We start from the raw sequence: 16,091 nt of genomic DNA on the forward strand, positions 1-16,091 counted from the left end.
AGGTAAGAAGTCTGATTTAAAATATTCTTATTTTCTCAGAATGTTCTGATACGGTTAAAATAAAAACAATCCAGGGATGTTGGTGGAATAATCTTTTTTTGGGGGAAGGGGCATTTGACAAATCTCAGTGGTAACACAATAGATTAACCTATAAACTTACATTTCATAAAGAAAGAAAACAGTTTAGCAAAACAAATTGATCTGGACAAGCTTCCTTTGAATTTGAATTTTCTTTTTTATTTTGAGACAGGGTTTTACTACATAGCGCAGGCTGGCCTTGAACTGATAATCCTCCAGCCTCAGCCTCCCTCAAATGCTGGAACTACAGGTGTGCAACACCACACCTGGCTGAACTTAACTCTGTAAAGGCTACTTATTTGCTTCATGCATGTTTTAGCAAGAGGAACATCTTGCTGGGCATCAGTGGCTCACGCCTGTAATTCTAGCTACTTAAAAGGCAGATACCAGGAGGATTGCAGTGCAAAGCAGCCACGCAAATAGTTTGCAAGATCCTATCTCAAAAAAACCTGGACTGGTGGAGTGGTTGAAGGAATAGCCCCTCAGTTCAAACCCCAGTACTGCCAAAAAAAGAAGAGAAGAACCTTGACTAAGCTGCAGTAAGATATTCCCTTGTAACAGTCACTCATGTTAGAGGAGGGTAGAGTAAGCTCTTTTACTGAGATCATGAATCTAATGATTGGCATCATAACCCTCTGTGCCCCTCACTGTCTACAATGGCTGCGGTGTGCTCAGCAGCAAGCCTGGAGCTTTCGGTCCTGAAGGGAAGCTTGCTTGGTACAGTCCTAGCTGAATTCCATTTCACTCCTACAGCATCTTTGTTGGCCTGGTGGCTTGAATACCACCCAATACTTTTACATGTTTTTTTTAAGCGTGTGGGTGGTATACAAATTGCTGCTTTTGGCCAACACCCCATTATATATTCCAGACAAGTGCTTTTGCCTTGGTGGATTTTTGAAAAAAGAAATCAGAACAAAGCATGCTGTCTGAGGGATCAAAAGCAGATAGTACATATATCTCTTTCCTAACAGGCAGCAAGCCTGCCATTCATTTCCTTTGACAATAATATCTTGAGTGTTCAGTGGCTCAATCAGTAGCTTCTGATTTTTGCTGTAACAAATTACCACGAACTCATGCTTAAAACAACATGCATTCATTATCCTATGATTATGGAGGCTAAAATCAGTTTCCTGGGGCTAAACTCAAGGCATTAGCAGGCCTATGTTCCTTCTGAAGGTTCAGGGTGAGAAACTCATTTCTTTCTGTGCCTTTTCCATCTCTTAGCGCTACTGCCTTCCTTGGCTCATGGCCCCTTCTTCCATCGTCAAAGCATCTCGTCTCTTCTCAGACCTCTGCTTCTGTTCTTATATCATCTTTCTGTAACTCTCATTTTCCTGCCTGCCTCAAACTCTTTGGATTATGACTGCACTGGGCCCCCTCTGTCAATCATCTCTTCATCTCAATATTCTTAATTTACTCACATCTGCAAAGTTCCTAGTGCCCGAAAGGTAATGCGGTCACAGGTTTGGGGATGAGGAAGTGGTATTATTGGGGACCGTTATTCAGCCTGCCACAGTGTGAGCTCTTTCCTGAAATTCTTATTCTCTGTTATATTCTGTTTTAGATAAAGGAGATGGTTCAAAGGCCAGATGAGTCAGAGTCACTTTAGGTCTAAGAATCCCAGGGCCATCCAAATGTAATTAGTTGCCAAAGAAAACAAAACTAACGAGTCTAAAGCCTCCTGCATTAAAAAAAAAGGGTTGATGTGTGCTTATGTTGTATGTTAATATAGTTCAAATCCCACAGACATAACGTTTTTAAGGACAAAATGAAAGCTCTCCCGAAGGCTTTTCTTTTACTTCCAGCCCCTGGCTCACAGAAAGAGCTGGAGGCTGTGGGCGTAGGTGGCTGTGGGAATGGCCCTCAATCCCTGTATTACTATAATAGATGTTCCAAACATTTCTTCCAAACATGATTTGGGACTCTAGCTTATCAGCACAGATTATTTATACCCGTTGTACCTGTCCTCTATGCTAGCTGACTCAGAATTCTTACACAGATGGCCTTCATTCTTTCAAAATGTAAATGACACACATGGTTATTCTTGTAAAAGAAATGCTTGTAAGCTAGTGACAGTCATAAAATATGCAAGATACTGTTGTAGTGTCAGCTGGTCAAGGTTGTCTCAAAGAAAGGCAAACCAGGCTGACTGAAACCTCATTACTTTATTTTTTTAGAGACAGGATCTTGCTATGTAGCCCAGGTTAGCCTCAAACTAGAGATCCTCCTGCTTCCCTCCCCATGCTGGGGTTACATGCTATACCTGGCTTGAACAGGTGATTTGTGCTTTGGAAAGAGTACTCCATACCTTTGTACAAACATGATGTAAACTAGTCAACACCACCACTTCCCCAACACTTCCCAGTCCACATTGCTCCCTCCAGTTCAAAGACATGACCATAGCCTTCTTCCTGAGGCTCCTCATCCGGACTCTATGAGCTCAGCCCTAACAGTAAGGTTTCCTCATGGACCCTGACCTTGGGTGCTCCTTAACACCTTTGCACAGTCACAGTTCATAGTCTGTATGGGGGCATTCTCTTCTACAACCCGTGGTAGGGAGGTTTCTGAATGGATCTGGCTAGTGTGTCTGGAACCTAAGTGTGTTTAGTGATGCTCAGGGGAACAGTAACTCAAAGAAGAGTAGCCTGGACACCCAAATGCAATGCATTCTTGCCAAGAAAATGCAATTTAGAAATATGTACAAAACTTTCTGAGTTCTGATTTTTCATAACAGTCAACAAAAATATTTAAGAATCATGCTACAGCAGAAATGAGGATTTTGCATGTTTAAGTCTGACAGTACTTAGTTACCATTTTGAAATAATTTACTTAGCATACTTTAGTGTAAAGCTTTATAATAAAAGACATGTAAGAAGATATTTTAGCTCTATGAATTAAAAAGCAAAAAGAAATTTTATGATCAAAATTTTAAGTGATTACTTTTAAGCCTCTGCTAGAATTTAGAGTAGTTTTAATAAACAGCAAGGAGAAAATACAGTTGTTCTGTACAAGTTGAATGTTACATGACAGTAAGTACTTCATCACACAGGGGGTTCCAGCAGGCCCCACATATGTGTGTGTGTGTGGGCACACGTGTGTACCCACACACACACTCTAGAACAAGGAAAATTACTTTTATTTGGGGCTAAGTAGGATTACCATCTGGGAGAACACAGATTTGAGTAGTCCTAAAAATGCTGTTGCACTGGGTATTTCTTAGTGCATCAATCTTAAAGTTTCTAAATTTAAACCTAAAACACCATGGTCATATTTTATAAAAAGGATTTGAATATTCAAGATTTCAAAATGTCACAAAGAAAATACTAATGACTAAGTGAATTTTCACAATTTGGTAATCATCTTTGAAGATAAATTCACGGTTTTTTTTTTTTTTTTAAGCTTTGGTTTCACAAAAAAAAATTTCAGTAAGGACAATCCAGCTTAATAAGTTATCTAAAATTCAGTTTCCAAGGCAACAATCATAGGTTCCAGTATGTTGCTTTAAAAAAAAAAATCATTCTTACAAATTTAGTTACTGCAAATTCAAAGGCAAGCATTAAATATAACTGCCTTACTTTTATCCAGCTTTTAAAACAAGTTGACTTTTCTTTTCAAAAGTAAACTCATACTAGATCCCTAGAATTTTGCCTAAAGTCTAAGAAGGTTAAGGGCAGATAAAATATAAGTTCCCAGTGTGCACGGATGTTAGCGCAATCCAGGCTCTAGTCTGCTGAGTGTGTCACAGTGGATCTCCTGGTGTCTCACTCCTCACAACTGCATGGCCGCATCAATCAAACGAGGAAGGAGTGCTCTTACCTGCACACTTCACTCCCTGAGCAATGAGACCCCACATGAAGTTGGCACAGTATTCACACCAGTGCGGCCCTCGGAATGTATGGACCTGGAAAAGAACAGGGGCAAAATGGTGGGGTGGGGGGAAACACACGGGTGAGGAGATGGTTTCATATCAAAGCACTGCTATACAGGCCACTGTGGCACTGCAGAGGCAACATGGCTATGTTTAGAACTCGGTTGAGTGGAACTAACAAGTAGTTAAAATTTTTTCAGAGCTTGAGTTCATCTTTTAGAAGTGATAACTAATCAAATCAATATGCTGCAATTTACTGTTGAAAACAATTTCTTCAGTGGAATTTTCCAATGAGCCTCCTCATGCACAAGCAGCCTCTTCCACAGTTAGACAAATACCAGCATTTCTGAGTATGATGATACGAAGAGGGTTAAGAAGTGGTGATCTACTTTCTGTGATCACATCACAGATGGCAAAGGTGACACTGACAACCAAATCATCAAAAATGGCCAATGTTGGTTTGATAGTAATCATGTTAGTAAAGAAAATGAATATATTTTAGGAACTACAGAAGCTACAGCTAATCAGAAATCCTGCCTAGATATAGCAATTATTTAGTCATTCCAACTCATAAAGTTTTTTTCTGAATTGGATTTCTCTTTTCTCTAAGAAAGGAATTCTCAAAGAAGAAAGGATTTTTAAAAACGCTAAGATAGCCATAGACATTTTTCTTTTTTTACAGAGGGTCTTGCTATTTGCTCAGGCTGGCCTGAGTGCTGAGATTACAGGTATACAACCACAGCCAGCTCCTCTTAGACCTTTATGCATCGGAAGAGTTTTGTGTATAGAAAAATAAAAAGTATTTTAGCTTAGCTCAGGTGAAAAAATATTGCTAGACCAGAGAAGCAATGAATCTAAACTCTGGACATTAAAGTATAAGCTTAGAACATTAACACTAACAGTTTAAGATTTCTCAGCAAACATGCACTGGAGAAATAACAGAAAAAGAAGATACAAGGAAGTCATTAATTTGCAACCAGTTAGATTTACTTAAGATAATTTCTTATACATATGATCTTCCCCTGAAGAAAATAGTAAAACAAGAGTGAAAAAAAAATGGTGAGCCAAAAAAAGAAAAAAAAAAAGTGAAAAAAGAAAATCACAGGATAAGATGATTTCATTTCAACACAGTTATCTGCCAATACAGCTACTGCAAAGAATGAAATGAACAGCTAAGATGGTCACTTTTCACAATGGTTATATTAATGTATTGATCAGGTCTTGTACTACATGTAATTTATTTCTTCAAACATGAGATGCCACTAATGTGATGTGCTATATATGTTCCATTTAGAAAAACCATGCCAATTAAATTATGACAAGCCACTGATTGTAAGATAAATCCCAATTTCAGAGGTGTCAAAATGTAAAATAAAAGGCACATATGAGAATTAGTGAAATATGGTATGCCAGAATTCAAAGTACTATTCTGGCCAAATTAATTACCCATATATGGCTGCAGTGGACACTCAGGGCTCACTCCAAGTAGGCACATGCTTGTGACTATGACTGCAGCCGAGTGAGCTTAAGTACAAAATTTGATGTTGATTTTGAAAAGCAGGCCATAATCTCTTCTGCATCATTTATGGGAAAGAGTCAGGAATGCAGACACACTTGCTTCTCGACTGTTAATGTTGTTCAGCTCCAGTAAATTGAAAGCATTTCCTGGTTGCTGAAGCACAGCCCAAGATCAACTGCCAGACTCTCTGTGATGCCCCTATGCCGGCCTGTGTTCCTTGGAGCGAATGAAACTGGATGAATTATGCAATCTCGTTTCACTCTGAAAGGAACATGAAGCAGACAGCACCGACTTGTGCTGTTACACAGTCGTGAAATCAGTACAGGGCAGTGAAGTTAGACATTCTGGGATACAAACTGGCCTTCAGGCTGCTAGACTTCAGGGTAAACCAGTACTATGTACTGGTAAGGTGAATAAAAACAGAATGAAAGTATGGAAGAAATCTCAAGAATCATTTTGTACCCACCAGTTATCTCATGCAGACTCTGAAAGCTACATTTGGAAAGCAAAGAGAGTGGATGGGTGTTCTGTATATTATTACCTAAACAAAAATGCTTTTGGCAAACAGCACCCACTACTGAGATGTTATAACAGAACCCATTCCCTTCCTCATCTTCCTGAAAGGAGTGGTGAATGTGGCATTCTGAAAGGCATGGGGCACTTGTTCATTTTACCTGTGCTGGAGGAAGGTGGGAGAAGGGTAGAGAGAGGATGGTTAAGAGATACAGAGGTGCAGGTAGAGCAGCCGGAGCAGTAATTTCTAATGTTCTATAGCACAGAAGGGCAACTATGGTTGACTATTAGTTGTATTTTTCAAAACAGCTAGTAAAAAGGATTCTGATTGCTCCCAACACAAGGAAATATGTTTGAGATGATGGAGATGCTATTACCTGATCTAGTCATTACACAATGTACACGTGTATTGAAATACTACACTGTACCCATACACATGTGCAAGTATGTGCCAATTAAAAAAAGCAGCTCTTTAGTTGCACTGTCTCACTTGCACAATGGAAACAGGCACTATTCCTTGCAGACAATTCTACAGGAACTGACATCTAACAATTTTATTAGATATGGTAGTATTTTAATTACCTGTTTTAAAAAGGATTCAGACAAAATGTAATGGGCATTCAAAATATAATTAAAAGGTCAAAAGTTGCACCTTGGGGACTGTTTCTGCTTGGGAGGATGCTAACAGACAAGTAGGTGTGACTTTGGGGAAAAAAGGTCTGAGTGGGTTACAAGGGCTGCAGAGTTTTGGTCCCAAAAGATCACAACTTTTTTTTTTTTGTGTAGTGCAAGGGATCAAACCCAGGGCCTTGAGCATGCCACACAAGTGCTCTAGCACTGAGCTATACCCCTGCCCTTAGTTTTTTGAGACAAGGTCTTGCTAAATAGCCCAGGCAGGAATTTGTGATCTTCCTGCCTCTGCCTCCTGAGTGCTGGGATTACAGACATGCACCACCGTGCCAGGGAACAGTGAGAAACTTTTGCCTGAAATGTCCTACCCTATCTGTAGTGGATGCCCAATAGAGATGTACAACTTGTCTGCATTTGAAAAATCAAAACTACTGCATACACAACTAATAGACATTTGGTGACATTCTGTGTCTTTTTTTTTTTTTAAACAGGATTTTTAATCTAAAGGACTTCAGACTTTTGTGTTTTCTTAAGTCTCTGTTTTGGCTTTGTTTCTTCTCGTTCTCTGAGGCTGCCAGTGCTTTTTTTCTTCCTTACACCCTGTTTCCCCTTTCAAATCACTGATTCTTTATTGTGGACTAGGAAATCTAGTAACAGAATTTTGCTAATACTGGATGTAAACCAAAAAAATATTCTCTCTGGTTTTTTTTTTTTTTTTTTTATGGCACTGGGGCTTGAACTCAGGGCTTCATGCTTATTAGGCAGGTACTTTACTACTTGAGCCACTTCACCAGCGCTTTCTCTCTGGCTCTTTCCTGAGTTTCTAGCAGGGGAGCTACTGGACAGTGGCCCTGGGCTGAATGAGAGAGAGCAGCATCTCACTTTATCCCATTACATCCATTAAGTTGCTAGTCACCTGTCAGCAGAAACCAGTCTGTTACCAACTGACTTTAAAGATATGCACTGGCTCTGTACAGTGGGGGAGTGGCCAATTCCTTTATAATCAGCACTGTTTTCCCTCAATTATTTAAACAAATCATTGCATCAGTTTACCCAAAAGTGGATTCCCCTGGGGTAAGACAATTCAAAGAGCATGCAGTGTCAGCATGTAACATTATTAGTGAAGTCTGGGTTGGTCCCAAGAAAAGTGACCTTGTAAGTAGGCTACAGATAAAGCTGTTGGTCCACGTAAACAAGCGAAAGTGATAGTACATTGCATGAACCACACCTTAATGAATGGCATAACCAGTTACTTTTAAAGCCCTCTTCTCTTTTGCAATTGTAGACATCTTTATCTACAATTTTTGTCTACAAGACATCTTTATTACCACGGCATTTGAGATTGCTCTTCACTGTGAACAGTTCATGTAAATTGCTCTGTTAAACAGAAAACTGGACTAATTAATGGACCCCAATAGTCTTCCTACTGGAGGCATGGTCAGAACCAAGCTGTATAGAATAGATAGGGACACTGGGGGCTCAGGCCAGGGTTGTGTGTCTCCTGGGACTGACCTCAGTGTACACTGAAGCCATTCTCACGAGGGTCTGCTGTCATACAGACTGAAACTCTGGCTTATAAAATAAGGAGATGAATATGTCTTCTTCTCACCAGATTTACAGCATCCATATATCCAGATGCATGTCACTTACAGAAACGGCAGAAGAAAAACAAAAGCAAAAACCAAAACCCATGCCATGGGAAGAGGAAGAAAAAGGGAGCATTCTCTTCATTATCCCTCCAAGGCAAACACTCTCTTTAGGAATAGGAGTGAATGGGCATGGTGCCAGGCCTTTGCAAATGTAAACCATGTTGGATGTGAGGAGAACATCAGGTGGTGGTGACATTTCATCTGGGCAGCTCTGATCAATCAGTCCTCCAGCATGGCATTGGGTAAAGAGGGAGAGACAGATGATCAACGCAAACTAAGGGAAGGCGGGGAATGTAGGCAGCTGGGTAATTAGAGTGCACTTTTTTTTTTTTTTTTTTGGAGCTAATGCCTTGCCATTTAGCACACACTGGCCTGGAACTCATTATGTATTCTAGACTGACCTCGAACTCTCCCTCTGCCTGCCTCAGTATACCAGGTTCTGAGATTACAGATGTGCACCACCAGACTTTGCTATAATATACTGTTTTAAGTGACCAAGTCACACTAAGATATTTTTAAGTTCTTTAATTCATATGAATGAAATTTATTATTTTAGCTCTAATCCTGTTCAGTTAAAGTATTTTTGATGTATAAGTAGGCCATAAAATGAGAATGCATACAACGCTGTTCATGACCATTAGCAGTAAATATGTGAAACTGTACGGTGACCCCTACAAAAAGCAGTGGTAGAGGGGCAGTAAGGAGTGTCTTTAGTATCAAGGTATTACCTTCTTGACTGTTGTTTAGTTAAATCTAGTCAAAAGTACTAGTTGTCTTCAGACTACTGAGAAAAATCTATAATAAACAGAGAGGCTTGAGTACAGTTAAGCCATCAGCACTGACAATACTTTGGCTATTTTGGTGGAGTGGATGGGTAATGTGGTGACTGGAAGCAGAAGTACACCAGGTACTTGCTGAAGTGTAGCCTTAAGACATGGTTGGAGCTGATCAGTGCCCAGCTTTGGAGGGGGGTGTGGATGCAAACAACAGGGAGGTGTGCAGGGTCTCTGCGAGGCATACACCTAACTGCACAGGTGGTCAACAGTCAGAAGCATCACTTCTATCAAGATGACAAGTGACAAAAAACTGGTGAGATGATGTTTCAGAAGTGAAAAAACTGTTCAAAATTGAGGAAAATGCCACAAATGTCTACTAGGCTTATATTGTGGTAATGCCACAAATAAATGATGTCCCAAACTATGAAACTACTAGTTGATATAATCTGGCCAGACTATCATAATACTAGACTTAATTTACTAGGGCAATCATTGGGGCAACTCATAAGGATCTGCTCCCATATGAAGAATGTTCTAAAAATGACTTATTAAATGGTGTACAAAACAATGCTTTAAATAAACGTGCAGATAAAATAATTACTTCTTATTAAGAATATACTCAGCAAAATGCAATAAGGGACTTATTAACAGTTTAAAAATTTTTAATGTATTCCTCCATGATCTACTCATTTCCCTCAATATTGTATGTGTGAAGGAGAAATATCTCTAAAATTACAGCTGGGTTTCTGCAGTGCAAGCGAGCGAATCTGGTCAGACTCATACACATTCATGTTAATGCCAAAGCACACACCCAGGTTCCGGTTCTGTTCTAAGCTGAAAGAGGGGCCCCTAATATAATACCACCAGTCTGAAACCTAGGAATCCAGAAGTGAACATAGCCAAATTCTCAAAGCAATTCTTTTATTTTTTTGAACATGCTACAAGGTAAAGATTATATAATAAGAAACGCAACAATAGAACCAAATGTTAAAAAACACTTTCCATTCAAAAATAAGGATATTTAAATTAAAAAGTTTAATTCTTTTCCTTTGATAGTTTTACCTCTAAACTGAATCATACTCAAGGCTTAAAAATGTCAAATGTCATAATCTAAAACATTTCTACTTTGAAAGTTAGCTTCATTATTTGGATGCTTGAGTTTGCTTTCAAATATGAGTAGTAAAAAGAAAAAAAACCAACAACAGTGAATCAGTACTTTGAAATACCAATTCTCTAAAGTTATATTATATAGGTATAACAGAAAAGAAAATAAATGAACCGACTTGGTTGTTTAATAAGGAACACTTTACAATTCATAGCCGAATGACAGAAAATCTCTACACTACAGCTTAAATAGGTAAACTAAACACAGAGACAAAAAGTTTCAGACTAATACCCAGGACCTTAAAATCCACAATTCCTTGAGCCAAGTCTACACTAACATTTCCATACAACCAGGCTACAATTTTCCTTTGGCTTGGTAGAGGAGTACAGTTAACACAGACTACAATATGAACAGAAGTATTTCTAGAATACACAAGACAAGAAGGTTTGACTAAAATGCACAGGAAACTATTAAACCATGTAGGCTGGGGTGGAAATCAAGCATAGAGCACTTACATAGAATGTGAGAGTTACTGGGTTTGATCCCAGCACTGAAAAAGCAGTCTGTGCAGTCAGAACCCTCTTTATAGTCCAAGAGATGTTGAGTTTTCTGTTGATTTTCTTGTTTCACTGACTGCTGTTCTTCAAAATTTCTTTCCTTCTATTACTTGGTCTAATTGGTTCTTTTTCTAGTTTCTTAAGGTGGAAGCTTATCTCTCTTTTAAATTCTTTTTATAATGTAAGCATTCAATGGTATAAATTTCCCTGTAAGTACGACTTTATCCTCATTCTAAAAATTCGATACATTTTTCTTTCATTCACTTCAAAATATTTCCAATGTTTCTTCTTTAATGCATGAATTACTCAGCAGAATGTGTTTAACTTCTAAGTATGTGGGATGATTTTCAGATTATCTGTTACTGATTTCAAATTTAATCCTGTTGTGATAAAAGGATAATCTGTATGATTTCAGTTCTTTTACATTTATTGACCCTTGCTTTATGGCCCAGAATATTGTCTGTCTTGGTGATTCTTCCAGGTTCACTTGAAAAGTACATGTATTCGGTTGTTGAGTGGACTACTCTTGATATCAATTAGGTCAAACTGGTTGACCAAGTCTTTTTTCAACCTATTGTATCACTGTGAGACGAATGTTAAAACCTAGAGCTATAATTGTAGACTTGTCTATTTTACTTTAGCTCAGTTATTAGGTAAATATAAATTTTGAACTGATTAGTTATATATAAATTTTAAGATATTATGTCCTGTTAGATGAATTTTACCCTTTACCTCCAATAATATTCCTTGTCTTGAAAATCACTACATAAATATATGACCTAGATCTAAGCCAATCAGCACATGCTATCCTTCTGACTGGAGCTACTGATGCAGAAGTGGCATATAATTAGGTGAATGACTGCCAACCTAGACCCTGGAAAAATGTCTTCTTTCTGTAGTGGGCTAGAATCTGGCTACAGTTAAAGCCTCTGCCGGCCACCCCGTCACCAGAGGGAGCCTAAAAATAAAGACAAATTGGGAGATAGAGTTCTGGTGGCATTTTAGGCCTGAGTTGAAGGACATCTTAAATGCTGGACTTTTCCTACTGTGTGATACAATAAATTCCCATTTTGCCTCAGCCAGCGTAGACAGAGCATTCTCAATTTTTCAGTGTTCTAGCAAATGATAAATATCATCCATGGGCTCCATTTATTTATTTTTTTAAACACACTGAAGCAATGTCATAAAATTATGGAGTAGAGCTGTCACGGCAGCTGACAAAGCAAACAAGCATACCTCCCAGAGACTAAGCTGACTTCTCTTTATGAACAAGGAAAGGAACATGTATTAGATAGAGCCATCTGCGGAGATCGGGGTTATGCCATAGGTAAGAGGTGCAGCTACAAAGAAAGGCACTTCTAAAAAAGAGAGAGAGAGCATGACATCTTTGGCTTGATTCGGGCAAATCCGTCACATGGGTAGCCCAAGTGTCACCTCTACTACAGCACACCGGAGGCTATCACCCAATCTGACAAGAAGCCTCTGGCTCCCATGGCTAGAAAATGATATGTTCTTTTTATTTAAAATTTGTGTGTCTAGACAACGCTACACAAGACATTACCAGTTCTATTTTTGATCCCTAATGAAAATCAAAATATAGCAAGGGAGTGGCTGGTGAGGCAGGCTCTTCAGGAGTATAACCCTCTCTGCTGGGCGCAGGCCCTGCCCTTCACAGACTTCCTATTTTGCATCCAGGAGGATGTTAAGGTACTTTAAGAGAAGAATTAGGAAATCTAAAAAAATTTTTTAATGGCATAGTGCTTATCAGAAAATAATTCATAGTGTTTTTTAACTATTAGCTGCTCTTCTGTGCCAAATGTTTAAGGAGGAAAAAAGCCAACACCATGCATGGATTCACTTTACTTAGTTTTAAAACTGTATTCCAAAAACAAAACAAAACAAAACTGTATTCCACTTCCTTTGCATATGCATGTCCCTTTCTTATTCCTACCCCTTGCGTTCTCTGAAGGCAATGATATTTCATTAAAGGATGTTGTGTAGCATTCTGTAACTAATGAAGAATGCTGAATACTGATATGAAAAGTTTACTGAGGTGCTGGGAAATTGATACAACAAATGGGAACTGAGGCAAAATGTTCCCATGGGCCCAGGCTCCACCACACACTTTGACCTCCTTACTGAAGTCACGCGAGGTCTCACTCCAAATCTGACTGACTCTTGCTGTTCTGGGGAATGTTGATGTAGTGGGTCACAAAGAATTTGTCAATTAAACAGAAATTCAATACCACATACGTATTTCTCTTATTAACATAAAAAATAAGCCAAATTGAATTAAGACTCAATCCTCCACTGAGTCGGGAAAGGGAGGATGGACATGTGATATTAATGACTACAAAATGTAGTGTTTAAAGTCTCAGCTATGGGAAAAATGAATCATTGTGGCGGCCCGTAAACTGAAGTAGAATAGAATTTTTAAGAAGGTAACTTTAAAATCAAAAAAGATTAACTGACAAAAATGTATATATTTTTCATGTACAAAATTTTTTTTGCCTTACACATTTTAGACAAGCGCTTTATCACTGAACTACATTCCTGGTCCCAACAGGATTATTTTGAAGTATGTATACGTTCTGAAATAGCTAAGTCAAGCTAATTACATATGCATGACTTCACATGCTTATACTTTTTGTGGTGAAAACACTTAAAATACCCTGAGATTTTCAAGAACAAGGTACATTGTTATTAACCACAGGTGGTGACTTTGCACTTGCAAAGTACTGGGGTTTGAACTCTGGGCTTTGCACTTGCTAGACACACGCTCTACTGCCTGAGCCACAACGCCAGGACTTTTTGCTCTGGTTATTTTGGAGATAGGATCGCTTTTTGCGCATACCATCTTGGACCATGATCCTCCTATATTAGGCTTCCCACCACAGCTGGAATGACAGACACACACCCATCTTTTTTCAATTGAGATAGGGTCTCCCAAACATTTTTGCCTGGGCTGGCCTGAAACAGAAATACTCCTGATCTCAGCCTCCCACGTGGCTGGGATGACAAGTGTGAGCCACTGTGCCTGGCTGACTTTTTTGTTTTTAATTGTGTATTTCTTTATGGGTTTATATCCATAACCTGTCATTGTGTTAGAAGTTCTCTGCCAAACTGGTTCTCTACTCTAGGATATGTTTTCTAAAACATCAAGTCATAAGATGGACAAAGATGCTGGAAATAATCAATACTGCACTGGATGTAGCTGTGTGCCCAAGGGTCTCAGGTTAGGATGCTGAAAATAAGAATGGTGATTGGTTCTGGGGAGACTAAGCCAGGCTCCCTCTTCAACCTTACCTCATGTTTTCAAAAGGCAGCCCTGAGGTTCTAAGTTTTCTTTTTCCATTTCTCTGAAGAATCTATTTTGTTTCTTTTTTAATTCCATAAAATAGGACACCCAGCCAGTTTGACTAATAGCCTGTTAATAAGAAAAACATGCAAATCTCTACCCAAATTTTAAAGAAACAAAAAGCAAAAATAAGTGGTACTACAGCACACGAATAAAATGCTTCTGTACAGGGAAGAAACCAACCAAGAGAGAAAAAATGCCATTCTAATGGGAGAAAATATTTGCAAACCATACATCTGGTGAGGAATTAATATCCAAAATATGTCAGAACTCCTGTAACTCTATAGCAAAACCACCAAAAAACTATTACCAAGAAATGGGAAAGCCAGGTATGATGGTGTGTGCCTCCAGCTACTCAAGAGGATCACTTAAGCCCAGTCATTCAAGGATAGTCTGGGAAATACAGTAAGACTTCATCTCAAAAAAAAAAAAAAAGGGCAATGGACTTGAAAACATTGCTCCAAAGAGGATCTACAAATGACCAATAGGTATATGAAAAGAGCACACAACATCATTAATCATCAGGAAAATGCAAATAAAAGCTATAATGAGGTAGTTACCTCACTTTTACTAGAATAGCTATTAAAAAATGTAATGATAGTGTTAGTGAAGGTGTGAAGAAACTAGAACCCTTGAACAGTATTTGCAGGAATGTAAAATGTTATAGCCGATATAGAAAATAGTATGGTACTACCTCAAAAAATTAAAAACAAAACTACCATATGATCCAGGAATCCTACTCTTGGGGATTTCAGTACAAAAAGGGCTGAAATCAGGATGTCAAAGAGATACCTGAACTCTCTGTAAATGACAGCAGTATTCATAATAACCAAGTTATTAAAACCCACATATACATTGATGGATGAATAAAGAAAATGTATACACACATATATGCACAACAGAATATTCAGTCTTTAAAAAAGAAGGAAAATTTGCTGTATGTGAAACACATATGAGCTTGAGGATCATCATGCTAAGTGAAATGAACCAGTCACACAAGGGTAAATTCAGTAATGCCACTTTATTTGAAGATTTATTGCAAGTGGTTTTGACCAAGCATATCAAAAAATAACCTCAAAAGAAGTATCAAAAACAAACATTTTAAATTCCTATGCAAACATTACATAGGGCAACTGATGTGGAGAAGCTCTCAGCCAGTTCTACATTATCAATTATGTGATCTGCTGAGTGTTTCCCTAACCTTAAATTTGTGAAAACCTGCCTCCCCCAAAGCAAAGATAAAAGCTAAAATGCTTAGTTTAAGTGATAAAGTGAAAATTTGAGATTTGTTGAAAGGTGATAGTCTTTAGTGGAAGTTGGACACTGGGCACACTGGAAAAAAATCAATCAAGCATCTTCAATACAATGCTGAACTCGATGCTTCCTGAGTATTGCAGTTTCCTCATGGCGGCCTCTGTGGAACCAGAGAACCACAGATATGAAGGGTCTACTGTATTACATTTCTACTTATGTAAGGGATGTAAGATACTCAAACTCACAGAAACGCTGGTGGGCCGAGAGGGAGGAACAATGGGGAGTTGCTGTTGAAGATATATACGATTTCAGTTATACAAGATGAGTAGGTTCTAGAGATAACAATACTGTGTTGTGCCCTTAAATGCCATTTAAGAGAGTGGCGGAGTGGCTCAAGAGACAGAGTTCCCGCTTAACAAGCATGAAGCCCTGAGCTCAAACCACAGTACCACCAAAAAAAAAAAAAAGTTTACATTATATTTATATCTGGACTATAGAACCTCAAGGAATATGGCATCCTTATTCATACACGGCACAAAACTATTTTAACTGTCAGTGCTCAGGCATAACCCACTGTACTTCCCTCATTCTTCTCCTTGTATTGGTACTTGCTTTCTCTTCAGTTAAGTCTGTGTACATCCAGAGGCCAAGGATCATGTTACATATTACGTCATTCCTCATGTCTAGCAGAGCAGTATGCATGTAGTATTTGCTCAATACATACTTAAGGGATGAGTGAGGAAATGGGACAAATACATGTTAGGGAGGCTGTGTAACAGTCTTC

At 38.6% G+C, this 16,091-nt stretch overlaps 1 protein-coding gene across 5 annotated transcripts in view; it reads right to left on the reverse strand.

Annotated features, from left to right (window-relative positions):
* Nucleotides 1-16,091, reverse strand: part of Chn1 (chimerin 1) — a 160,937-nt gene that overhangs the window by 13,692 nt on the left and 131,154 nt on the right. For all 5 annotated transcript variants that reach the window (XM_020168890.2, XM_074071136.1, XM_020168891.2 and 2 more), the window contains one exon: nt 3,895-3,979. In XM_020168890.2, coding sequence (XP_020024479.1) covers nt 3,895-3,979 — 85 coding nt within the window. The remainder of the gene's footprint in view (nt 1-3,894; nt 3,980-16,091) is intronic.

The sequence above is a fragment of the Castor canadensis genome, chromosome 4, assembly GCF_047511655.1.
Source record: "Castor canadensis chromosome 4, mCasCan1.hap1v2, whole genome shotgun sequence".
Classification (NCBI taxonomy): domain Eukaryota; kingdom Metazoa; phylum Chordata; class Mammalia; order Rodentia; family Castoridae; genus Castor; species Castor canadensis.